Source organism: Penicillium alfredii (assembly GCF_028826965.1).
Source record: "Penicillium alfredii strain IBT 34128 chromosome Unknown utg000009l_segment0_segment0, whole genome shotgun sequence".
Classification (NCBI taxonomy): Eukaryota; Fungi; Ascomycota; class Eurotiomycetes; order Eurotiales; family Aspergillaceae; genus Penicillium; species Penicillium alfredii.
Genome location: NW_026622706.1, coordinates 291,782 through 316,804, shown reverse-complemented (window position 1 = coordinate 316,804; position 25,023 = coordinate 291,782). Strand labels below are relative to the sequence as shown.

General features: G+C 52.3%; 9 protein-coding genes across 9 annotated transcripts; 3 read left to right on the top strand and 6 right to left on the bottom strand.

Moving 5' to 3' along the window:
- Positions 1-751: 751 nt before the first annotated feature.
- On the bottom strand, positions 752-3,776 carry agdC (putative alpha-glucosidase; the record flags this gene model as incomplete). Its single annotated transcript, XM_056656558.1, has 7 exons — positions 752-1,697; positions 1,755-1,863; positions 1,912-2,397; positions 2,454-2,537; positions 2,592-2,835; positions 2,903-3,513; positions 3,563-3,776. The coding sequence occupies 7 exons, from the start codon at positions 3,774-3,776 to the stop codon at positions 752-754; spliced, it is 2,694 nt and encodes an 897-aa protein (XP_056509358.1).
- Positions 3,777-4,628: 852 nt separating this feature from the next.
- On the bottom strand, positions 4,629-7,594 carry NUU61_006029 (uncharacterized protein; the record flags this gene model as incomplete). The annotated part of the gene is made up of 8 exons (XM_056656557.1): positions 4,629-5,292; positions 5,356-5,511; positions 5,564-5,779; positions 5,846-5,978; positions 6,032-6,240; positions 6,296-7,288; positions 7,379-7,458; positions 7,517-7,594. 8 exons carry the CDS (start codon positions 7,592-7,594, stop codon positions 4,629-4,631), a joined length of 2,529 nt encoding a protein of 842 aa, XP_056509357.1.
- A 2,336-nt stretch (positions 7,595-9,930) lies between these two features.
- flbB lies at positions 9,931-11,766 on the bottom strand (the record flags this gene model as incomplete). The annotated part of the gene is made up of 5 exons (XM_056656556.1): positions 9,931-10,387; positions 10,459-11,013; positions 11,063-11,159; positions 11,207-11,293; positions 11,712-11,766. The coding sequence occupies 5 exons, from the start codon at positions 11,764-11,766 to the stop codon at positions 9,931-9,933; spliced, it is 1,251 nt and encodes a 416-aa protein (XP_056509356.1).
- A 914-nt stretch (positions 11,767-12,680) lies between these two features.
- NUU61_006027 (uncharacterized protein) lies at positions 12,681-13,055 on the bottom strand (the record flags this gene model as incomplete). The annotated part of the gene is made up of 2 exons (XM_056656555.1): positions 12,681-12,800; positions 12,840-13,055. 2 exons carry the CDS (start codon positions 13,053-13,055, stop codon positions 12,681-12,683), a joined length of 336 nt encoding a protein of 111 aa, XP_056509355.1.
- A 409-nt stretch (positions 13,056-13,464) lies between these two features.
- On the top strand, positions 13,465-14,814 carry NUU61_006026 (uncharacterized protein; the record flags this gene model as incomplete). Its single annotated transcript, XM_056656554.1, has 1 exon — positions 13,465-14,814. The coding sequence occupies one exon, from the start codon at positions 13,465-13,467 to the stop codon at positions 14,812-14,814; it is 1,350 nt and encodes a 449-aa protein (XP_056509354.1).
- Positions 14,815-15,294: 480 nt separating this feature from the next.
- On the bottom strand, positions 15,295-18,094 carry NUU61_006025 (putative arsenite resistance protein Ars2; the record flags this gene model as incomplete). The annotated part of the gene is made up of 3 exons (XM_056656553.1): positions 15,295-15,906; positions 15,962-17,967; positions 18,025-18,094. The coding sequence occupies 3 exons, from the start codon at positions 18,092-18,094 to the stop codon at positions 15,295-15,297; spliced, it is 2,688 nt and encodes an 895-aa protein (XP_056509353.1).
- Positions 18,095-19,449: 1,355 nt separating this feature from the next.
- On the top strand, positions 19,450-20,303 carry NUU61_006024 (uncharacterized protein; the record flags this gene model as incomplete). The annotated part of the gene is made up of 2 exons (XM_056656552.1): positions 19,450-19,915; positions 19,957-20,303. 2 exons carry the CDS (start codon positions 19,450-19,452, stop codon positions 20,301-20,303), a joined length of 813 nt encoding a protein of 270 aa, XP_056509352.1.
- A 940-nt stretch (positions 20,304-21,243) lies between these two features.
- hapB (CCAAT-binding transcription factor subunit HAPB) lies at positions 21,244-22,314 on the bottom strand (the record flags this gene model as incomplete). Its single annotated transcript, XM_056656551.1, has 1 exon — positions 21,244-22,314. One exon carries the CDS (start codon positions 22,312-22,314, stop codon positions 21,244-21,246), a length of 1,071 nt encoding a protein of 356 aa, XP_056509351.1.
- A 577-nt stretch (positions 22,315-22,891) lies between these two features.
- NUU61_006022 (uncharacterized protein) lies at positions 22,892-23,092 on the top strand (the record flags this gene model as incomplete). The annotated part of the gene is made up of 1 exon (XM_056656550.1): positions 22,892-23,092. One exon carries the CDS (start codon positions 22,892-22,894, stop codon positions 23,090-23,092), a length of 201 nt encoding a protein of 66 aa, XP_056509350.1.
- Between the last annotated feature and the right edge of the window lie 1,931 nt (positions 23,093-25,023).

The following is a 25,023-nucleotide window of genomic DNA, read 5'->3' as shown; positions in this document are numbered from 1 at the left end:
AGATGGAGAAGAGCGTGGACGCCGAAAACGGGCACTAAACAACGTACTGTACTTGGGAGTTACCCCAAGTGAGACACACTGAGACATGGGGCGATTGTACATAATAATCTTTTTCATAAAATAATAGCCTTGAATATCCCTCGAGTGGCATGAACCCATTCAAGACGCGTGAACGAACGGCCTGTGCACTGGTGGCGCCATGCGCAACCGATGGATTCAGGCCACAGTGAATCCCTCGAGATAGCTTTGACGTACGCAATGACTCGATTCATCGATCTTCAACAAAACAAACACAAGAAACACAATAATAAACATCGGTGGATGAGCCCTAATTCCCCCCCTAACTGACCCAAAGGAACAGCTGCAGGGGGCTCTTGGCGCCGAACACTTCATTACATGGATACTCCTTGGTTTACCATATTGTACGATCCATGGATATCTCTGGATGTATCCATGTTCTTCTGTTCTTTGTACTTATTTCTGTCAATTTCTGCCTTGAGAGTCTACGATCCACTTCCCGATTATAGTGATACAGGGGATGTCTCTCCCTACAAGTGGACCCCTTCCCCCCCCTTCGACACAAATTTAAGAATAAGGGGTTGACTCGATGTGATGATGGCATGTCTCAAATTGGTGGGATCAGATCAACTATGGCTAATGGTGAATAGCAGCATAGAAATGAAAAGATCAAGAAACAATTTCCCTCGAATGTCACCACAACCCCCATTTTCCATTTTTCGACATGTCCCACTCACAGACGCACCTCGGTCGGCCCGGTCAGAGCAATGTTCGTCTTCTTCGTCACGCTCTGGCGCGGCGCATCAGACTTCACATCCCGTCGACGCTCCCCGGTCGGCCGGGTCGTCTGGCCGAGCAGCGTGATAGCCTCGATGCCCACGTCCTTGGGATGGTACCCGAACTTGCCCCGAATCGTCAGGCGGCCACCACGGTACTGGAATTGGATCTCGGTGGTCGTGTGGGGGTCAATCGACTCGCCGTCATCCAAGTACAACTGGCCCGATGCGGTGCCATCCAGTCCGGGGGCGATGAGCAACTCGAAGCCGCGGCGGCGCAGCTCGGTGGTGGTCCGGGCACTCTTCGTGCGTACGGGGACAATATTCCCACCGCGGATGTGGATTGGGATGTGGGTGGTGTTGATGCCGGACATTGTGATGTTGGACCCGTGGCCACGCACCGCGGCTCCTGTGTACCAGTCGTAGAACACGTCGTCTGGGAAGTAGGCGTCCACCGAGGTAAGTCCCTCATCAAGCACTGGCGAGATCAGAATCGAATCGCCGTAGAAGAACTGCAGTTGGTTGGAAAACGTCTGTTTGTCTTTCGGGTACAGGTAGAACAGTGGCTGCAGGAACGGCTCGCCTGTCTGCGACTGCCGGTGGAACGAGGTATACAGATAGTCAAGCAGCCGGTAGCGAATGTCAATCACCTTGCGGGCTGCCTCGACGACCTTGGGCCAGCGGTAGAATTCCTGTGGGATGGACTCGAGGGCGTTGTGGTTGCGGAAGAATGGATAGAACCCGCCCAGCATGGCCCAGCGAGAACACAGTTCCTCGGTCGTGTTTCCGCCGAACCCGCACACGTCGGATCCTATCATGGGGACCTGGAAGATCGAGGCAAATGCTAACATCTGGGCAATCGATGCGCGGTAATGGTCCCACTGGCTTAGGTTGTCGCCGAGCCTGAGAGAAATGTTCGTTTAGAAAGACACCTGTGAGTTAACATGTACTGGTACTTACCAGTGACCAACATGGGCGCCGGCGCCAGCAAAGGTGCTGCGCGTGATCACCAGAGGTCGAACCTTTGGCCGGCGCTGAATCATGGCCTCGCGGGAAGCAGAGCTCATCACTGGAGACGGTGTCAATAATGGTCACAAAATGACTGCGACAGACGTACTAGTGCCATAGAGATTGTGCGTGTCATACTCGGCATAGCCCTCACCGGCATGAACAATATCAGTAGCAATCGTCTTGTTGCTGAGAGATCCAGCAGCATTGGCGATCTTGTAGCGAGGGTTGATGAGATCTCGGCCAGGAAGACCGGCCTTCTTGCCCTTTGTATTCTGGCTGCTTTTCTCCTGGGTCTTTTTCGTCAAGTGCTGCGACGAGGAAGGCTGAAAGTCATCAGGGAAACCGGGTATATGGCGCGGAGGCGATCGGACTGGCGGGGGCGCAGGAGGCAGGTTGTTATTCTCGGAGTATGCCGCGGGATCTTTGCATGGCCAGGGACAGAAGTTGGATGCCTCGTTCATATCGATCCACAGGCCGTCGATATCCACGCCGTCCTTGCTACCGAAGAACCGTTTGAATTCGCCATTCCAGTAATCTTGGGTTTTCGAGTTGAACCAGTCAGGGAACACAGTCAACCCGGGCCACACAGCACCTGCGTTGGTGAGTATGTATTTGCAACATGTCATAAAGAATCATTCGACTTCATACCCTGGTAGAGCGTGTCATCTTCATGGTACAGGAAAACGCCGTTTTTCTGTCCTCGATTGAATGCACCATTGTCTGCGAGAGAGCCTTGATGTCAGAATCAACTGTAGCATTTTAATGGCGTTTCGTAGCTCAACATACTACTGTCGCTCACAGCTGGGTCCACCATGACAATGTAATGCTGATAATGGTTATGAAGATAGGACACTAGTTCGCGCATCTTCTCTTGAGGGAACCGCTCAGGATCCAGCGTAAACACTCGCCGGCCATCCATGTAGTCGATATCAGTCCACATCGTCTCGAGTGGGATACCGGCATGGCTATAGTTATAGACTACCTCGGCGACATCGTAGACATCGCGGTATCCGTATCTGCAGTTGTGGAACTACATAGAAAGAAATAAATTGTAAGTTAAACCAAAAACCACTTTGAAATGAAATCCAGCAACATACCCCAAAGGTCCAGTAGCTCTGCATGGCCGGAAGACCGACGATGTCCGAGTACTGCGCGCTGACATCCTTGGGGGTTGGGCCGGCCATGAAATAAAAGTCGAACACCCCACCCAAGGTGTTGTACTCAAGGTATTGCTTGCCTTCATCATCCTTGTCGATCTTGATATCCATGCCGTTGGAGTTGAGGAAAAAGACACCATGAGTGCCTGCCTCCCCACGGTGATCTATGTAGATCGGGTGGTTGCCATAGAGATTCGAGTTGTATGGAACACCGTAGGCATCACGACTCCATAGAGTACGGGTGTAGTTGGTGGTGGACAGGCGCAACGAATCGCTGTGCTCTCCGAGTCCATACAGATATGGGTCATCAGGAAGCCAGGTGCGCAGGTTCAGGTACTGAGTCTGAAAGACCAGGTTGGAGGCAGCAGTATCAAAGAGGACCTCTTCATCACGCAGGACTCTGAAAGAGAAGGGCTCCTCTTCATAGTCAAACTTCAGTGCAGACTGCTTATGATGATCACCATGATCACCGTGGGGCCGTGGAAGCACAGACTCTGGGACCTGGTAGACTTCTTCATCGGCATCGTAGATCATCACATGCAGACGATCCTCTAGGCAACGTGAGTAGATGGTGTCTTGCTTGAGGTTATCGACTCTCACCTGTCTGGTACTCCACGAGGAGCTTGAGCTTCTGGAGGTCAGAGCCATACGAATCACAGGGGTCCCCCGCAAGAGTCAAATCTGCCGTCAAGGACTGGCCCCGTTCTTCGACATTTGAGGCCTTGTAGCCAGGGCATGGGGTAGGACTCTCAGACCGGGGTCCCAGGGCAGCAGCACCCACGAGGGGAGCCAGGAAGAGCAGTGGACCTCTCATGTTGGAAATTCAACTTGAGTTGGAAGCACAGCAGGGAAGAGATGGGTGGAATGGAAAGAGCTGGGATTTATGTGAGAACAAGGTCGGGGTAAGTGAGGAAGCAAGGAGAGTGCGACTGTGTATGCAGGCAGCTACGCCTGTTTGCCAGTTGCTTCTCTTCCTGTGCAAACATCTCACAAAGGCAGCGACGACCATCCTCCATCATTCTTGCCATCGCGGGGAAAAGTGCGGAGAAGCATACGGGTAATTGTCGGGCTTAGCTCTACAGGGTTTCTGCAGGGTTGATCCTGGATACGAGTGGTTACTCTATGGTGCCAAGCTGCAGCTAGTTCATGATGATTAATGCAGTATCAAAGCCTGAAAGTTAAAAGCGATTTCGAGCCCTTATGATCCTTTCGATAACCGAGGTGATCTTCCTTTATGCCTAAGGGCGGGCACTTCTTAGACTAACCAGAAAGTCTTTACAATAATATCATCTTAAAAGGACACAATAAGTAGGAACTAAAGCTAAAAGATGAAATCGTTGATTAGTTTATCTTCGGCTCAAAGGTTTTGGATGTACATGGCAGCCCTAACATATTGGTTATGCTACTCATTCGGCTTATGACTCCAGTTCAACCACTTCAAAATTGCATGGAATTAGCTCCAAGTTTTTTCATAAAGAAATAGTGCCATCGCTCACCTCACGTCCTTTAAAGCGTGGAGAAAGCTGGTAGATATCATGGCATACCACGCGAACTAGTTAAGCTCGAAGTAACTTCTACAAACAATCTCTATTTGTAAATTTGCCGTGCTAGAATTTTCTCTGAGTTGAGCACAAATTTACAGTTTTTAAAAGTGCTTCGACGCCATCTATACACCCCCAGGATCTGAATCAAGAACTGTAGAGTCTGGAATCAAGTCAGAAAGCTCTCCTTCATAACTACCGGCAAAAAACTGTCCATCAGCCATAAGCATCCAGTCCAAATCCGAATCAATCTGGAAATCCGTCTGCGCATTGAGTCTCGCAGGCGCAAAAACATCCTGTCCCAGCGACGCTGGAAGAGGGAGTTCATTTGACGCCCGTGAGCGCTTCCGCGGGATATAAGTAGGTTCGGTGCGTCTCCGGGATAGCTTGCTGGGATATGTTCGGACTTCCCACCGTCGCTGTAAACTCACGAGGAGGTCCTTTCCCCGTCGCGCACTGTGCCAGGAAAGAGCGAATTCATCGAGTGCGCGGAAGCAGGTGCTTAAATGGGCGGCGATCTCACCCGGGGAGTGAGATGGATACTGGGACACGGCGGCGAAAAGGAGCAGCAGCACGGCGGAGGATGTGATTGACACAGCCTTGGCATTAATATATCGCAGCGTATATTGGGTCTCGTACAGTACGAGGATCTTGGAGATGGCGATGGCGGACTGGATGCACATTTCGCGCGCATGCAGATAACCTGGGCCTTTGGGGGGTTGTGGTTGGATGTGGCTTTTTGACATCCAGGGCCTGTGCGCGTAGATCATATTTTGATAATATTGCATGCTTTAATTGGAAGATAGTTAGTTTGGTCCTCGGCTTTTAGATACATTGAATGCATTGACTTACTGGAGCAGCAACACATGTGGAAGATATGGCGAGGTCATGTCGTGGAGATTGATTTGTAACATGGGTGGGAGCTTGGCCTTCCATCTGCGGAGCTCGAGAACGACTTTTTCATTCAATTCTTGCAGAACTGCCTTGGAGATATTTGGTGTGCCGTACCTGAGAGCAATATTGAGCTGCGTACCTTCACGGGTAGTAAACTAGGACTTACAGGAAATACCCACACGGGGCCATGAGGTCACAGAGAGACACCAGGTGCTGGCTCACGGTTTCTGTACAATCCGGTAACTCGGATGAATTGACAGCGGGTAAAATATAAGGGACCCATCTGCGTGGTTCTTGTTCATTCACTTGGTCGCTGGGCTTACCAACCGTCACATCCTCCATGTTGGTGCGGAAAGGTCTCCCAAGATAAAACCCCAATTGACTAGATTCTCGTCAGACTGGATCTCTCAAAGGAAAAGCCTGTTCATATGAGAATATGGATACTGACTGGTCAACAACATAGGCAGCCCAGAAAATCGTTCGCCGGAGGTCCGCATCCGCAGCAGAGATGAACCCCTTGGAAACATACTCTGACATGTCCAGATGTAAAGCGAGATCAAAGGCAAGCCGTATGGCCATTCCTAAGATATGTTAGCTGTTTTCTGTAGCATAGGACACTCAGAATAAAACCTACCGCTGTACAACCATCCTCGAGCATCTTTGCCATTTCCAATCTCATGGCTGCTCAGGATGACCATTGCCTGCACAGTCGCCACACAAGGGTAATCGAGTTCACTCTCAAGAAGGGACTTCGCGCGATCACCGAAGAAATCTACCAGTGTCTTTGGATATGTCACGAAAGTGGGGTGGAAGCGAGTCTCGAAAGCACTGCCGAGAGCACACCTGCCACAGCTAGGTTAGATGTTCTGTTTGCTTTTCCCTGTGCTGTAGTGCTCACATTGCGTTTCGAAGTGCCCCTGAAAAAAACGGAGTGTCTTCCATCTTATGTCGCTTTGCCTTTGCCTCTTCATACATCTCTCTGTCCACCACGTGGAACGATGGGTCCTGCCAGCTGAAATAGAGATTGATCAGGTGCTCTTCAAGACCCATAGGGACTTCGATATCAGCTTCACAGGAGTTAGAGTCTTGTAAGGCATATTTATCAGGTGTGAAGTGTGGCTGGAGATCATCGGAAAGAGGCACATCTGCCAAATTGAACGTCGATGTCGGGCCATAGAAGTGAGTCTTTCCTCCGGGTCCAATCCGCAAAGTTCCAACCCGATCAGAAAGTTCGTCGACGAGGTCTTCGATTTCCGCCGAGGCCCCCGATTCCTCAACGAGGGTAACTTCATCATCGTTGGCCACCGAGTCCATTGATGTGGGCATTTCTTCCAATGTCGTGGGAATCGTGCCATGTGGAGAATCAGAATCCAGCAGAAATTGCATGTCCGGCGATGTGGGTGCAATGCACGTCCCGAGGCCTAAGTCCAGATCCAATATGTTGAAGATATAGTTCGAACGATCCCCTGTGCCGTGCTGGTTGTCTTTCGTAAATGGTAAAGCGGAGGCATCATTGTTGACTGGTGTGGATAAAGGAGATATTGTCTGTCGCTGTGATGCATCGCCTGACCTCGCCTTGGGCAAATGTGTCGGAGATGGTTTGGGACCGTTCTTTGCGGTTCTTTTTGGAGTGCTTACAGCAATCGGGGGCGAAATGGGTTGGCATGAACCTCGACTCTTGTTCGCATCTGCGAAATTCTCTCCCTCGCATCTTCCCGCATTAATCGATGGGGCGTTTATCTCCGCCAGCTCAAGATCTTTGAGAACTTTTGTCAACGTCGAATCCTTCTCTTGTGGCATCGGCGGGGGCTCGAGCCCATTCTCGCAGATAAAATGACAAAGCTGATCCACTCTACTTGACAGCAATTCAATTGCAACGCGCAAAGGGAGCCTGCATAGATAAAAGCGCATATTAAAGTTAGAGCAGCAAATCCATGGAGTGGCAATTACTCCCAGTTCAGGTTGGGAGCTCAGCACTTACTTGCGCCTGTCGACAGACTGATAGCGACATTTCCGGTTTTTGTTGATACAGCTCGAGCACGTCGGTTGTGCGCCGTCGCACTGTGGCCATCAGCCCTGGTCATTTGGAGAAGAAATCCGCTCGGGTTCCTGTTTATACCTTCACTTTGCTCTCGCGGCAAGAGACACAAGCCATCGAGGCATTCTTTCTCTTTGCTGAGGACTTCGCAGGAGGCATCTTTGCAATTTTCCCAGTGTTTCAATCTTCATGAAGTGAATTCTTTTACGGCTCCAGATTGGAAATCAGAAATCTGCACGCGGGGAAGAGGTGGAGCGGGGGAGAGTCGTGAGATAATATCCGGGGTTGATCTGCACTGAGATGCTATTCAGACCGAGTCGCTCGGGCAAATTTCCCATTGTCGTAAACAGAGGTTTTGGTCCAAATCGAATTCTGGGTTGAAAGCATTCACGCTGGATATGCCATGATGTCGCATCGTCTCGCTGGCTGCCGAGGTCGTGACCAGGTATCGGGAAATGGTATCCGAGGGCGAGAGAGTATACAGCAAGTCCATAAGAGTATTATCCATGGTAGATGTGCCTATTTATCATATTGAGGTAAAAGGGGTAAAGTATTTCAAGAATAATTTGCCGTCGGGCGACTTGGAAAGTAGAAACACGAGGAACCATCTGTTGAACAAGTATTTGCAGGCACGGACAACCGAAAGTGAAGTCAAGACCAAGTGCCTTGTGGGTATACACTCTGCTGTGCCTCTTTCCAATCCAGCCCGAGTATCTGGGATCTTGAATAGCTCAGCGATTACATAGCGGATCACTTAACAACATTTAGTTATTCAACCACGCCTTGAGCATTGCTAGCACAGTGTCAGAGCTTGATAACACATCAGAAGGCCCACCATCGTCATTGTGGTTAAATGCAAGTAGCTTTGCGAGGGCCAGACCAGGGGAACTTGTTGCAATTTTTTTTTTTTTTTTTTTTTTTTTTGCAATTTGCTCCATTATGAAAGATGACAGATGTTGATGGTAGCCAGAGTCAGTGCCACGAAGATGCGAAGGCGGCAAGTCATGCTGAAGTAGGTATTGTCGCAACACAGGCATGGAGGCCAGAACTACGGTTGTCATCGAACCAGTCCATATGTGACGTTGTAAACACAGCCTTCCTGAAGATCTACAGTTATCTTCATAAGAGTCAAGTGTAATTGAGCCATCAAAGCCATCATGTCCCTACATCGCGCGGAAACAGCAGACTTTTTGGCAGGCGAAGCCCAGTTGCAGATCTCATTTGGTCACCTTGCATTGATGCTGGAATATAAGTATATAGAGTGTATTCATCTTATAGGTAAACTTTGTCTCTGATCATAGATGGGCTGATAGAGTGCAGAGAAACTCAGGCCTAGCATACCGCATTTATCACAGCCTAGATAGCTATTGTGAGAACTGGGAATTGTATTAGGCAGATACCTACCTCAATTTGGAGATATAGAGGGCTCTCGAAAAGAGGTTGACCTGGGAAGACCTGTCTACACTGACAACGTCTAGACCATCTCTCTTCGACTCTTCGCGCACATCAAATACCGTCCTGTTTTCTTTTTTGTGTCCCCTAGTTCCTAACTCGGTATACCATGGGTATATGCCTAGATCTACTCTACAGGATTTTGTTGCCTGGGTTGTCAACAAGGCCTTTGGTGGTGGTCGTGGTGATGATGGATTACTCTTGAAGCAGGGCGTCTCTGGGTGGAGTCATCAAGGCTTGATCAGACGGGAAGTGGTCTATATTTCAGCCATATTTGCTTTCTCGGTTACGTCTGAGGAGTGCGGCGAGACTCATCGAAACAATCTATATCATTATTTCTTCCATCGAGGTATTCAGCGCGAGTGGAATTCTGGATAGTCATCTTCCTAGGTACAAGATCCTTTGTTTGTGCTCTTTGCCAACAATGTTAGCTGCATTTCAACTTGCTTTCTGAGAAACTATTGCTCACTGCCCGCTGTTTCTGCTTATCTCTAATTTGTATTGAGGCAGTATCTGCCATCTCCTTACAGGGAGATTGTCCTTGGATCTAGTAGTACCCCATCTATATCAGCATTGGAAGATTACTCATGGTCTGGAATAAAGACTTGCCAACACAAAATCAATTCGAGGTAATTCCTCTTTAATCCTACCAGGCACCGGATCTTAGATAGGAGAGAAAGAAAGAGAACTCAGTTCGATCAAGATATACAAACCCACAAAAGAAATACATCGGCTTTGGCGACCCTTGCATCGGCAACCAACAGAAAAGCCTCAAATGCCCCGGGCCGATTTTCCCCTATATACATCCTCCGCCTGGGTGACAATAAACCGAAAGGAGAAAGGAGAAAGAGGAGAAGAGAAAGAGAAGAATTAGAAAGGAAAGAAGGGAAAGGAAAGAAGGGAAAAGGAAAGAAAAAGGATAAAGACACAAGGTCAACACGCGGCCCGAGTTACTCCGTAGAACACAAGACTTTCCAGACATCAGATCGTTATCATTCCAATAGAGGGCCGAAAGAAGCGCCCTCAAAACCACGCAGACACGCTCATGCGTACATCATGTCGTCGCCAGTGCGCGACATGCCGGCATCGACCTTGGTGCCCAGCACGCTGCTCAGACAGTCCATGAGCTCAAAGTCCTCGACAACCGCGCCGAAGCCATAGCAGCGAACTTTGGTGTTGAGGGTTTCGATTATGATCTTGACATCGTCGCGGCTCAAGCTGCTGTAAAGTTCGTGGTTCTTGAGGCATTGCAGCGCCATGATCGGGGTGATCTGGCCATCGAGGACCAGCTGACGACTGAGGTTGAGGAGGGTGCTGAGGTTGGGGTGTGGGAGATCGTAGGTCTTGTGCGGATACTTCTCTTCGGTGTTGGCGATGTAGCTGGGCGGTGGGCAGGTGGCCATCAGGGCATGGCCGGAGAACGGCATGTCCTCGTCGTCAGCTTCCTTGACGGACCGCCGGCATAGATAATCTGTGTGTTCACGGCAGGGCCCTTCCAATCTGTTCATCACGAAAACAAAGTTGATTAGCCAGCGTATTCTTGAACACTATGAACGGACCATAAAACATACGTTAAGATGAAGTCGATCTGCAATTGCGGGTCGGTTTCGAACACGCCTTGCATGGTGGGCACGGGCCGGTCTACCGTCATAGACGCCGACCGATCCAGCCCGCCAGACGGTTCCGTCGAACTCGTCTGATACACCTGTTGCTGCGGCGCATATGCCAGCGGAGGCGAGATATCGGAGTGGTCCACACCACCATTCACCCGGGGGCTCATGCCCGAGGTGATAGTCGTAGGCGGAGTTGTGTTCTGGTTGCTGGCCGAGTGCGTGAAACCTGCGGTCTGCGATCCGCTACTGCTGTTGGCGACAGGGCTCGATTGGTAGCCGACCGCTGGGGGGCGCTCTGATCGGCGCCGCTCCACCTCGGCCTCGTATTGGATTCCGTGGGCGTTGAGGATCTCCTTGAGAATAGCGTTCTCTTCCTGAATCGAGTGTATCACATCTTTTTGCTGGTGGACCGTTGCGTTGGCTTCGGCAATCTCGTTGGTGTAGGACTCTCGTAACCGCGACACTTCGGTCTCCAGCGCCCGCATGTACTGCTCCTTTCGTTCGCGATGGGTCCTGCGGGAGTTAGAATCTAATCACATAAATGGCTCTCAGATCTCTCTACCTCTGAGCCTGACGGTTCAATTCCTGCCGCCGCGTTAGAGCCGGCTTGCTGTCGGGCTTGGGTCCACGGCGTTTCGGCGGTTGACCATCTAGGGCGTCTGTGAGTTTATGGCATCACATCGTAGTGGCAATCCCAGACACCTACCTCGGGTGACTTTCTTCGTTCCTCCACCAAAGATCTTGAAGAGATCCTGACCAAATGATCCTTTACTTGTTGGGGTGGATGGCTGATCTGGAATGGGTCACACCATGCACTGCTCTCGCGCCATGGAGGCATCGAGAAGCGAGCATCGGTGTGGAAAAGTTAGAATCGGAACTTCTGAAAATGTATTCCCGGGGTATATTGTCCGTCCTCAAGATGGGTGCGCTGGATGGGATATCCGGTGGAGGCCGGAACGCGACACGTCTGCAACGGCAAGATCCGAAGAGCATTCTCCTGTTCAATCTGCTTGCCGGCAAGGATGTTCACTCGCAGTGCAGACGACACCAATTGCACCCGTCGTTGAGATAGAAAGGGACGAACCATCTCCCCCCGGTCGGGTGCCATGGCGCCCCCGGACACAACCAATGAACATCGCAAGCCTCCCAACCAACGCAACCCATCGCCGTCACAGAATAAACCCTCTGGTATCAGTCGTCGTTGGACTCACCTAGCTCCTGCTGCATTTCATGGTCCATAGGACAGGCCCCGCCACTGAGAGCCATCCCGGCGGTACTTTGCGATCGTCGAGAGGGGGAAGCGAGGAAGCGAAGCGAGGAAGAAGGCAAGGGAGAGGAAAGTTTGAAATGGCGTGGAGGCGAAACAGTCGAACAATTCACGAACCCCAAAAAGAAGGGAAGAAAATGGAGAAGGCGAAAAGGTGAAGATGAAACGGACGGGAAGAAGTGGAGGATGTAATGGACCAAGCAGAGGGCGATCTTGGCGAAGCTTCGTAAAGTTGAACTTCGGCCAGGTTTTCTCGATACAAAGATATCAGTCGATCTCTAAAAATACTCAAATCATTAAGGCTCGCTCTGCACGAGTTCTAGATCTTGGTCATTTTCCTTTCTTTGTTTCTCCACACTATGAAAGGGCATTATGAATTGTCCTCAGACCATCTAGTATAACGTCTCTCTCCTCATAGTACCATCGTCTATCCCCAACCCGTCTCTCCCGTCCCACCCCAAGTCGTACGGCGCTCCAATTTGATTGGCACTGAAGTTAATCGAAGAAAAAAAAAGAAGAAAAGAGAAAGAGGAAGAAAAAAAAGAGAGAGAGAGAGAGAGAGAAATACCATTGAACTGGTGGGTCAGGGAGAGCTTGGTTGGGTTCCGGGAACCAGGATGGTACTGGGGGACACTATGGTTGCCCAGTATTCACAGCAAGTACCACACAAGTACCCAGTACGCACGGGCACGGGTTGGGGGAAGTGACGAGTCGGATCGGCCAATGATGAGGACTGGTGGGGCCAATAGTGTCGGCACGATCGCAGTGACAAATACTCCATAAACTCAGGGCGGGATTTTGTGATCGTCCATTTCGTACATATCGATCTTATTCTCCGTCGATTCCACGATTTGTCAAGATCGGAAAGGGGGGGGTCGCGGTTTCTCAAATCCCGGGGAGAACAGATATGCAGTCATCTGAGCCGGTAATTGATCGTGTCGAGCGTAGACTCCAGGTCCCTCAGCCGGCGATCAGCAAAGGCGAGCGAATCATCCATGAACGGGTCGAGGTCGAATGACTCCGCCAGCCCGTTCTCTTGAAGCAATTGAATGGCAGATCACGTCCAACTAACACAGTTCTGGTTCGGCGCACCCTTGTCCGGCAGTGGCAGTGATTCGAGAAGGGTGCAGATCTCCTTGATAGACACCCTATTTGGAATCTTTCCGATCATCGCCCGTGCGAGCAGACTCGTACTAAAGTCGAGAGTGATCTTTTTCTTGTCTGCGAAAGTGCCAGTCACGGTTGGGATTGCGGTCGATGAGCTGGACAGGGTCTGGCATTGCGGCATCGCTCACATCGTACGCGTAGCAATCTTGTCCCCGTGAGGCTTTGGGCGAAATGAAGATCCCCCAATGGTATGCAGCGTAGACCAGCCGTTGTCGGTTGTCGCCGAGAGATAGTGCGCTTCGATGATGCATGGTGACAAAAACTCGGCGTTTGTTGCTCATTTTGCAGCCGTTGGTCTTTCTCTCGGGGTTGGGATCGTGCGTAACAGAGAGAAGAGAGAATATAGTGTCCCGTCACTATAATTCAGAGTCCTATCCCATCAACAGCCATTCTGCTAGTAAATGAAGACTGGCGCCGAGCGTGGAGGGAGTAAATGGAGATCAACAATGAAGGGACGGTGGGGCTCCCGGAACTTCGGGACTCTTCCAGTCGCCGCATAGTGACCACACTCAACCTCCCATCATGGACTGATGGAATCCGAGATTCTCGTCCACGTTTCTGCGCCCAGTGGACCTCGCGATGACGCCCGATATCGTGCCCAGGTGGCCGCCATCCTGGAGTTCCAGAGTGTCTCGCGGGTTCTGGTCAGCAACACTTCATCCCAGGACAGTGATCCTCTAGACCATGCAAGCTCTCAAGAGTTGCCAAATTCACACAATATCTCGCCTGAGGTTATTCCAGTGTCTTCTTCTGAGTCTAGAGGGAGTAATCACGAGGAACTCAACCCTGCCCGTGCTGGAGAGGCGCTCCAGGATGCACTTTCCACCCTTTCCTCGGATCACGATGGGCCTGAACAAGACAAGGATGATCTAACGAATATGACTTCCGGGGTATCCACGGCAAGAGACCAGCCCGAGTCCCTGGAAAGCCCCATCACCGTGATCCCAGACTCCCAGCCCGAGCATGATCCCAGTGATCCAGCATCGCCTTCACAAGATGCAGCACAGAAAATAGCAGAGATCTCAACCACGCCCGAGAAAGGCGCCCCAGTCTCCAAAAGGCGCAGAATAGACCCAGGCTCTCTAGCAACGCAAGCCATTGTTCACCCAACGCCAGTCCCGCAATGTGTTCCCACAGAGACAGCACAGATACATACACAATGTCCGCAGCCTTCTTCCACTCTTCAATCTCCTCCCCAACCCATCTCAGAATCAAAGGATCACCACCTCCTACTTCCCCTTCTTCTTCCACTAGAGATCAGGGCACCACTGCCTCCTGTCTCCAACGCCTCCTTTGTCTCCCACATCACCCCGACCCTCGCCATGCTCACCGACCGACTTAAGCCTGCACGCACCTATAAACCCACGCGCCAATCCCGGGATTTAGATCCGCTGGAACGAGGGTACTGGGCTGTGCGAATCAACGTGTTGGATGCGTCCCAGGAGCAACAAGATCAATATCAACATCAACATGAACCAAAAGAGCAGCAGCAGAAGAAGAAGCACTCACATACCCCCGATAATCAAACAAAGACAAATTGCTACAACTGGCCCGCCCCGGTTTTCCATCGTTTCTGGACCTTCCTCTCAGATTTCATTGCGCGAGATGGACGCGCCGGCTGGGGCGTGTGGTGTATTCTGGAACGCGCGGATGCGATTCCCCCAGGCCCTGACTTCGACCCAAGCCAAGACTCCAACCCCAACTCTGGCCCCCATATATGCCCTCCCTCTATAACTCCGGCTCTACTCAAGGTCTACGCATGGGGCGAGGTCGCCATGCATATCTACCTCCTCTTGTTTTTGGCGAGTGAGCGCCGGATTCGGGGGATGGGGGTGCAGTGGAGGGATGCGCGCGAGGACGTGGTTATTAAAATGCCGTGAAGAAGAAGAATGATGATAATAGTAATGGTAATGGTAATGGTAAATGTCGAAGTTCACTCTGTATATCGATGGACTTTTTGGGCAAGTCCATTGGTCATACAAGCTGGACTATCTAGAAATACAAAATAGTTGGCGCGTGCCTATACTATACAATTTACATTCTCCTATTTGTCTACTCACGATTGGAAGCACTTCAAACACATCATCTTCAATGGTCGCTTCACATATTGTACATGCTAGGTAAAGATCGAAAAGCCCATCCGGTGGAAGATGCAACTCGGACAAAGAAACACAAAGGAAAAGAGATGTGGTTTCACAGCCAGAGATCCTTGGGCACACATTTGACACCGAGCATCAAGAAAACAAACAGATAAAAGCGAAAAAGAAAAGGGGCGGAGCCATGTATGTGTTCCCGTTCATCCTTCCGAAACGCCGGTAGAAAGAAAACAAGAATCGTGCAGGTTGAAGCGAAATGGCAAACTAATAATTCAGCTCGCCGCTGCCGGAGCCATCGACGGCGTCCAGGTCTTCGTAGCTCTTCAGGCTACGGCCCTGGACGGCTTCGCGGGGTGGCATGGCTTGCGGCCCACCGCCAGAGCCCATCGCATCCGGGAAAAGAGCAGGCACGGCCATGTTGGCTGCCGGGTGGCCAGGAGGCACCGCGACCCCGGCGGACGGAGGCCGAGCGCCCGCCCCATACATGGGAGGCATGCCGCGGACAGGACTCAGGCGACCATTATTGTTGAAGCGGCGGCGGTCATACGGGCCAGGGCGGTTGTTTTGCCGGTTTGGGCCGCGTCGCATCGCGCCGGGCTGATGCAGGCCAGACCCATCACCAAGAACCGCCATGTTTCCGCCCCAGGCACCCACATGAGAGCCTGCTGCCATGAAAGGAGGCATCCCCGCCGGTGGAAAGCCAGCGGGCATCCCACCGGGGTTGCCGAGATAAGGCATGTTGGCAAGACTGAAACCGCGCGGAGTTCCGCTCTGGGCTTGACCGGAACCAAGCGGGAAGTGTCCGTTGCTGTTCGCATCAGACCGTGACGGGGAGATGCGCGCTGGGTCCAGGACGTAGGCGTTCACAAGAGACAGCTATAAAAACAGTTAGTAACTTGATAGACACTTGGGGTGAGGAAAGGACACATACGTCGCCCTTGATATTGTCAAGCCATTCCGTGTGGCGCTTCTCCACGTGCTTGAACCAGAAATTCTCTGCTTTGAAAAGTTTCGTACATTCCGGCACCTTACAACGGTACCGGGAATCATCTTCCTGCTTCACATACTTGGACAAATCATCCTCGAGCGCCTGGTCCACTGGCTTGCCACCAAGCTTGCGCAGGTCGACATTCTCGGGTTCCAAGATCTGTAGCAGCTTGTCTTCAAAGGTCTTGACCCAGTTGAATGCACGTTGCAGCTGCTGCTCCGACTTGGAACTAAGCCGTTGCGGCCGCTTCTCCTGCGTAGGCGAGGCACGTTCCTCTCCATCCTCGCTGGGTTCCTTCTTCTTGACCGGGAACGGCTGTCCGAGAGCACTGGCCCGGGCAACGTCTTTGGCCTGGTTGCTGAGGGCGTTGCGAGGACGACGAAGGTGCCCGCCGGGACATTTGCGGCCAAGTTCATGAACCGAGTCGCTCTCAAACACACAGAAGAAGCAGAAGTTGTAAACCCGTCGCAGGTACTCCACCATCAAGTCCAGCTTTTTCTTCTTCGCTAACAGTTCTTCGTCATCCACATCTTCCTCTTCAGAATGCTCTTTCTCCTCACCTTCCTCCATCTCCCCTTCATCGGGGTCCTCTTCGTCGTATCCGTTCTTCTGCTTTTTGACACTCACGGGCCCCGTCACAGGGGGCTGTAACCAGCCTTTGCCGCGCAGATCCTCGACTCGCTCCTCGATCTTTGCCGATCCATCCACACCAGCTCCCATTTCAAGATCGAGCTGGGAGACCAGTCGACGGGCCAGTTCGAGGTCACGTTCGATGCGTTCCGGTGCAGAAAACAAATCCCACAATGCCTTCTTCCGCGGCTGCGAAGCCGGGACATGCACCCCAACATGACAGACAAAATCACCATGGACAGAGTCGTGAATTGTCTTGTCGTTGACCGCCTCGAGGGCTCTCTCAGCCGTGGACACAGTGTTCCCGTTGAGGCCAGTTTCGTGGTCCATCTCTTCGCCTTCTTCTTCGCGCCCGTCACCCCTGTCTACCACGGTTGTGTCGCGAGCGGGATGCAACATGATCCAGCCCATGCGGTGGTACTTCTTGGAAGGGTTAGGATCGCTCAGACTGAGCCACTTGAATCCGCCATCGCTTTCGCCGAGATGCTCCTTGCAGAAGTCTTCGATCTTGTCTCGGCTGACGTTCGGTGCCAGAGTCTTGATGAGCAGGGCGGGTTGGGACAGAGCTTCGTCACGGAGTTCTCCCCCACGAACAGGAAGCAAATCAAGAACGCCGAGGGTCTCCCCAACAGCTGTGGTCTCGCCTTCCTCCTTCTCAACCACGCCACCAGCGCCGTCGCTATCACTCTTGTAGATGCCTTCAAGAGTGAATTCATCAAACAAGCCCGCCTCGACATCACGCACCCACTGATCGTAGGCGCCCTGCCGGAAGGCCATAAGACGATTGCGGAGGGGATCCCTCACTTCGGGAACATAGCGCTCCTTGAACCACTCTTCGCCCCGATGCTGCTGCACAAAGCCTCGTGACAACTTAATCTGTAGATCGGCCTTGTATGCATCATAAGCAGCCTGGATCTGTGCGCGCTCCTTGTCACGCTCCTCGCGAGCCTCGCGCTCTCCCCGAACCCGATCAGATGGTCGGCGTCCGCCGTTCTTGGCCCGTTCTTTCTCGTCCTTGATGGCTTGTTCCGCGCGCCACCACTCGGCGAACCAATTGAACCCCACCTGGAAATCCAAGGCAATCGGGTTTGGAAGGGGGTTGGTCGGGAGCGGACGCTTTCCGGAGTCCTGTCCAGGGACATAGCGGTCGATGTTTGCGACGTTCGGGGACCGAGCACGTCGGCGATCCTCGCGGTCTCGAGCGGCATGCTCGCGCGGCGCGTTGTAGAAATCCTCACGAGGGCGACGATCCGATGGTTCATACCGGTCTATCATGGGCGAACGCGAGCGTCCGCGTCCACGGCGCCGATCCTGAGAGACTACGATGGCGTTAATCATCCCAAGTCGCAATTCGTCGATGCCCTGTAGCGACTTACCAGGCGACCGGCGTCTGTAAGAGTCTCCCGATGCTCTCCCTGGAGAGCCATAACCCTCGTACGAATCCATTGTATGCAGAAGATCTCACGGGTGTAATTTACAGCTGTCGCTGTTGTCCGGGTGTCGAAACGGGGCCCACGGACTTGGCCCGGTTAATCACGGGAGAAGCGAAGCAGCCAGCGAAAGTCGAACGGGTGTCGGAAACAACGCGACAAGCTAAGATTCGGCATCGTCAACATCAGACAAAGTCATCTAACAGAGCGGAAGAGCGGTGGACGACGGCTTGGAAGTTCAGGATGAATAACAGAGACAAAAAAGGAAGAAGGGGATCGAAAGACAATATCAAGCAGCTGTCGGACGTGTGGAGACCCCCCGAGCTTGGGGGGCCATAAGACTGCCACATGATCACAGCGCATTGTAAGAGGAAAGAGAGAAGATAAAGATAAGAGGGTCGGCGCGCGGACACCAGACGCGTCTAAAGGTTCAAGAGAATGACAAAAAACCGTGGGACCTGACGACAGTGCGACCACGGCCCTGGGGGGAGAAGAAGAAACGATAGGGAAACAGTCAAGGGACAAAAGGATTGGCAGAAAATGAAGGGGAAGCACCGAGAGCGAGTGGGCAAAGCATCACTAGCTTGAAAGAAGAAAGGAAGTAGATATAAGGGAGGTAGGCCACCTACAAGAAGCCTTGAAGCAGAGCAGATGTGATGGGCGAGCAGAGTGGATGAAGGAGAAGAGCGAGTGAGGCGGGAGTTGGAGAGAGCTGGAGAGCGCTAGCCGAATGGGGAATGAACAAAGGATAGATGCCTCAGGTATAGTAGACACCTGAGGTGTAAAAAGGTTCAACAAGCTACCACTGATGTATCACTGGATTTTGCTGTTACAATCTACGTCTCTTATGGAATTAAAATATCTATGTCGATTCATAATCTTGAATAATACTTTCAAGTGTTAGAATTCAAGAACCCCTGATCCCATACATTTGACGATATCCCTCATATTCTATGAGACAACCACCCCTCAGATCTGACGATATACTCAAACACACCATTGCGAGACAAGTAAACACCACTCTATACGTCAGGAGGCTCACCTGAGACTGCTGAGGCGATAGACGAATCAATCCGAAACAGCAGAAGCGCTCGCCACCTATACATGGCGGTCTAGCTCGCAGCCACGTGCGCATGGACGAGTTGTAAATAAGAGATCTTGCGCGGAGACGATCTCAACCCAATCGCCCACAGAGCCTCCACAGCGGGCTGAAATACATTCTTCTCCACGAGACATCGTTGCTCCTCACATCGGAAGCCCGATCAGCCTCCCCGTTATTGGGGGGTGCACTTGATTGGCCCACGCGCAAAGGAGCGGCACCGACTCGCCGTGCCCGCATTCCACTCCTCTCGATTAAAGAAAAACCAAACCATGTCCGATCTGCTCGGCTCGCGCTGGGCCCCCGGCGCGAGCGAGACGCAAAGACCCCGAGCGCCGCGCCAACGCTCTCCGTATCACTCGCCTCTCTCCCACTCCCACAACCCCGACAATGGCAACGGCAACGGCGCGCGCGCATCGGTGGCTGCGCCCTCCCCAGGGGCCCTGCTACCCCCAGCAGAGGAACTGGCGCGGTTCATGAAAATCGTCGCGCGGCTGCGCTGGAAACTGCCTTTTCTGGCCGAGGGCTACCGACTGGCCACGCTGACGGTTGGCAACGGGGTGACGGACGCGGAAGTCGCGCACGCGGAGATCATGTTCAAGATCGATTTCCATGAGTACTATGCGCTCCTTGAGCGAGCGATCGTGCACCTGCTGGCCGTGTTTAATGTGACGGTCACGTCAGCGCCGCGGGGATCATCGCGCGCGTCGCGGGTCCCCGCCGAGAACGGGGGAGCCCGTCCGTGGGGATTCATCGGTACCACGCCAATGTACTGGAAGCGCTGAAGGAGGAGACGACTCCGTTGGCCCCGATCTTGGGGAGTGGCCATGTCCACGAGCAATTGCAAAAGGCCAAGGAACTGCGTAACCGCTGGAAGACGGCGGATATGACCCGCGAAGAGAAGGAGCAGAATTCGTTCGCGGCCAAGCAGGAGGTCATGCCACTGGCGAGCTATGACTTGGAATCCATTTTGACGGGGATATTTGCGGGCTTGGAGGAGGCTTATGGGCGTGCTCGGGGTCATGTGGACTGGTGTAAACGGCCGGGCGAGGCTGCCGGGGACGAGATGGAATCGGAGTCCGACTGGGGATTCATGGTCGATGCCATGGACTGGCAAGCTGTATGAGGGGGGTTGGGGTATCTTTGACTGCATGGGTAAGGCGTTTATGGATTGAATCATTTTGTACATATTGTGCCTTGTTGGCAACCGGCTTGCTATTTGTTGCTAGATACATACCAATGAAGTAAAACTGATTCGCCAGTATGGCTTCGCCATAAATCACGGCTATGAATTATTTGGTGGCCTGGCATAAATCTTCTTCAGGTGCCCCATCTAGATACTAACAGCCTTAGGATAAGCACATCTACAAGCACCAATTTCTATATTAACCTAATATTGTCTAGAAACCAGACATGCACAACGGTGCATATGCTCTCATATCTTCATGCCATTGACATTGTAGGCGGCAAATTCAATTGATATCCATAAGAATAACCAGTCTTCCCATATCCCGTTTTTCCAGTGATGGAGAACCCGTCCTCTAAATCCCAGCCGGAACCCAGAAACGCACAACGCAGAATAGACACCGAATGAGCAGTCGAAATGATAATGGAAACAGACAGCGCCGAAGGGAAGTTGCTGTACGGTCGATCGATATACACAAGAATGAGGCAGCGTTCTGCACTGCGATCCCCTCGCATCGAGATGAACGCACGGTGCATGCAATCCTCCAAGTCGGGGTCACGCGGATTGCCATCATTGGGGAATACTAATAAGGTAGGGGCCAGCACAAACAAGAAAAAGAATATCGTCCCCAGCATAGCAGCTATAAACAGACATCAAGGGAGAGGGGGAGGAAATGACAAAAACAATCCAGGCATAAGGGGGGAGGGTAAATAAGAGGAAAAGAAAAGAAAAATCCAGACACTCGCTTGCTAGAAAATAAAAAAGTCCAAGACGTCCATCCATAAAGCCGTAACGAAACAAAGGGAGGATAACAGAAAATAAAAACGAATCACCGAACCGAGGCAGATTCAAGCCGGGCAGTAGCCGTAATACGACTCGTTCAGCCTTCCTCATCCGATGGCTCGGCAGAATCTTGCTCACTTTCAGCGCTGCCGCTCGTCTTGGTCTTCTTGACCGAGATGGCGTGGTCGTCAATGACGTCGCTTGACTTGCGTTTGTGCGATGTGCCATTCTCGATCTTATCCATATCCCCCACATCAAGCTCACCCTCGGATTGTTTCTTCTCCAGGGCCGCCACTTCATCCGCCGTCAAGAATCGGCCACCGGGGCCACGAGGTCGACGCATGGCATGATTGTGACGTGACTCGTGCAGGTAGGGCTTGCGACCCTTGGACGTCAAGCGCAGCTGCTCCTCCAGTTTTTGGCGGGCGACGCGGCGTTTGAGGATGCGATGGAATTGTTTGGCGTTCACATACAGAGGGGACTCCTCCTGGTTGTTGCCGGGTACCAGCTCCGGCGAGGGATGGCCCTGCTGCACGGGAGCTTGGGGTGCCGCCGACATCGGTGGAGCGACGGAAGGCCGGCCAACATGGCTCAGGACCGGTTGCGCGCTTTGGATATTGGGACTCCCCACATGGCTCATGCGACGCGGAGGCATCTGCGAATGTGGCGCCATCGGCACCTGCGATGTCATTGGCGGCATCTGGCCAGGCATTTGTGGCGACCGAGGATTGCGATCAGGCTTCATCTGGACCCCCGCCATGCGCGGCGAGCCTCGAGACCCAGGGGCCATCTGTCCAGCCATGGATTCCTGGTGGAGGGGGTAGAACTGCCCCGACGCAGCCGCGGTCGCCATGGCAGCTGCCTGCGTCGGAGAGATCCCATACGTCTGAGGCATGGCCGCGGGGACGCCGTAACCCTGAGGGAAGTTCATCTGCTGGTGGACCGCTCCGGGCGCATTCTGTTGCTGGTAATGAGATTGCGACGGAACGATGGGGGAGGTCTGGTGGGCGGAGTGTGTTGGTTGCATGGGTGTCTGAGCGTTGGTAGGCGATGTCATCGACCCAACACCACCAGCATTCGGCGGCGCAGCCTGGTAAGGTCCGGGGATATGAGAGGGAGCGTGTGGGTGTTGGCCATGGGGCTGTTGATACTGTGGAGGATACTCCATACTGAAAGCGTGGGTTCCGTCACACGCGGCGCGGCACGGTGACAAAGAGACTGGTTAACGCGGGCTATACACCAAAATCACCAATCAGCGTCAAGAGATCGATGGGCCGTCGCAGGTCAAAAAGGACCCAGGTGGGCTATGGGTTTTGTTTGGGTAAAGGTGATATCGCCCGGGCGCGCAAGAGGGAAAGCGACCACAACCGTCGGCGTGGGCGACCGATGATTCGACGAGGGGTCTGCGAAGGTCTGCAGCCTCGGGTCTTCGCGTCAGCAGAGCGCAGCACCGAGCGGTCACTGGATTTGTGGGTGGGGGGCGATGGGGAACACAATCACAGGGACCAGACGCGTACCTGAATTGCCGGCGTGGCCAAGGGGTTTTTTTTTTCTTTCCTCAGTCCACCTCTTGGTTTGTCAGGAATAATCTCGAAACTCCTTCACCACGGAGGGTTTGGCTTTTTTTGTGAAAACCCCGTCTACGCCCACCGTCGGGTGTAACGTGGTTGGGCTGTGATGCAGCGGGGGGAGAAACCCCTCGACTAGATTGCCGCACTTGATGCGTTGTCAAGAGGGTCGACGTGATGCCAAAGCAACCGAGGCTACGCAGACTATCCTCATCCACCGTTTCTGAGGGCAAGCCTTTGCCACGTCTGGATGAAAAGCAGACCTGGGGCGGTGCGGACAGTGATGCGATGCGCCTCGAATTGATGTCAGAGCGCGTCTGCAGGGTCAATGGACCGGGTCTGTGGTCAATCATCAGCATTGCATCTTCTGGCAAATGACAAGCATCCATGACCATGCGCAGTCCCACGATCAAATCCAGGACCTTGGGAGATCCGGGGCGGGTAAAGCCGGTGCAGGCTCAGAGGGGCAATAAGGGTGTATGCGTTGGCAAGGCGGGAGTTGGAGCTGCCGACTTACCTCGATCTGCAGAAGTAGAAGAAGTGCCCAGGATTTGAGGCAAGACTGGATGGCGAGCGAATCAATTTGCGCGACTAGATGTCATCTGTTAGATGCGACCGGATAACCCACGAGGGAACATGATGTAAATGCGGACGCGTGGGGGGAATATGGGTCAAAACACAAGGAAACGCGATTGGCAAAAGGCCAAAGGGCAAATGACTCAAGGCGCCAACTGAAACCAAACACCATGCGACAGTAAAGATGGGCGCGTGTTGTTTTGGCCCATCAGAACGTGGGATTGGAGCTTGAATTACCTTAATGGAGTGGGTGAAGAGGGGGATAATCTCCGGGCTTTCCAATCTCCAGTCCAGAGATGATTTGACTGGAGAGAGATGCCAGAGAGCGATGGGGGGGGTCCGGGCAGTTCCGCGGTGTTTACACTGCGGAAATTGGGGAATGTTGAGTGTGTTTTCCCTTTTTTTTTGGTCCGTATTTTGTCCTTTTTCTTTTCTTTTCTTTTTTTTCTTTTTTCTCTTTTTTCTCACTCTTCACCAACAATCAATGCAACTAGGACAAGATAAAAAAAAACATCAACTTACTCGACACCTGAGGTACAATGATTGGACTCGCGAATTGGACCATGCGAGGGGCGAATGAAATAAAACGAAAAAAAGGGTGTGCGATGGTTGGAGGGCAGATGCACTGGAGAGGGCGGGCAACCAACGAGAAGAGGCAGAGGGAGGAAAGTGAAAGGGCGGGCGATGGGTCATTTTGTACCGCTTCCCCCCAAATGACTGGCCGGCGGCTTTGGGCGGTCGAGGGCTGCCCGAGGGCGACGTATCAGCGGCCGTGGAGTCCGGTGGGGCTGCACCTGGCCAAGTGACTGGGGCGCTGGTACTGTGACGGTAATCTTTCACTCCGGCCATCCCGGTCCCTCAGTATACTTGAGTATACCTACGTGTATGTAGACCTAACTCTTAGGCGACAGTGCCTACAGGCATAATTATCTCACTATACCCTCTCAAGCCAAATCAATATTATTATTATCTATTATTATATACAGAAATATCTGGTATCATGCACTGTCTGTGTATCTATTTTGGCTTCTTTTCTTTTCCATCGTGCCCCTCCTCGGCTCAGTCTCCTATTCGGGGAACTCTCCTCCACCCCATGTCCCCTCTCAGCCCCATGCTCCCAGCATCAAGCGCAAGGGTTTTTTTCTGCACATGATCCTGCCTTCATGGAAGATGGCATTGTAGTTCGGACTTGATCTTCGACTCTATTCATCCCTCGATCATAAATATCATCAATACATAAATAAATAAATATCATGGCCTAAACCCCCCTTCTCGACTATTGATTTCGCAATTAATAAATTCGCATCTGGACGGAACTATACATGTACGGTACGTCTCGATGCAAATAATATGGCCATGACGCAATGTAATCAGACTGCTTTGTTCTGGGTCCCGATGATCTCTTCCAGAGATTGAGAGGTCCCAGTGTTCAGCTCTTTTGGTGTCTGCCCAAGACAGCCCCAAGGTCGAAGTGGGAATCCTTTCGTCCGAAACAGGGCCCCTCTTTTTGTCCTTTTTTTTTCATATATTTTTCCTCGTCTCTTTCCTCCTTTTCTGAAGAATTATATCTACCAATTTACAATCTATACAATCCTCTTCAATCTCTCGTGATCACGTGTGGAAAGAACCAACTTTAGTTGCGCCCATGGGCCATTCAGCTTGCGTCCCTGCGATGGTCCGATTCGCAGCAGATGGGTCCCGATCTCCGTCCCCACGGGCTTGGTTCGATTGGG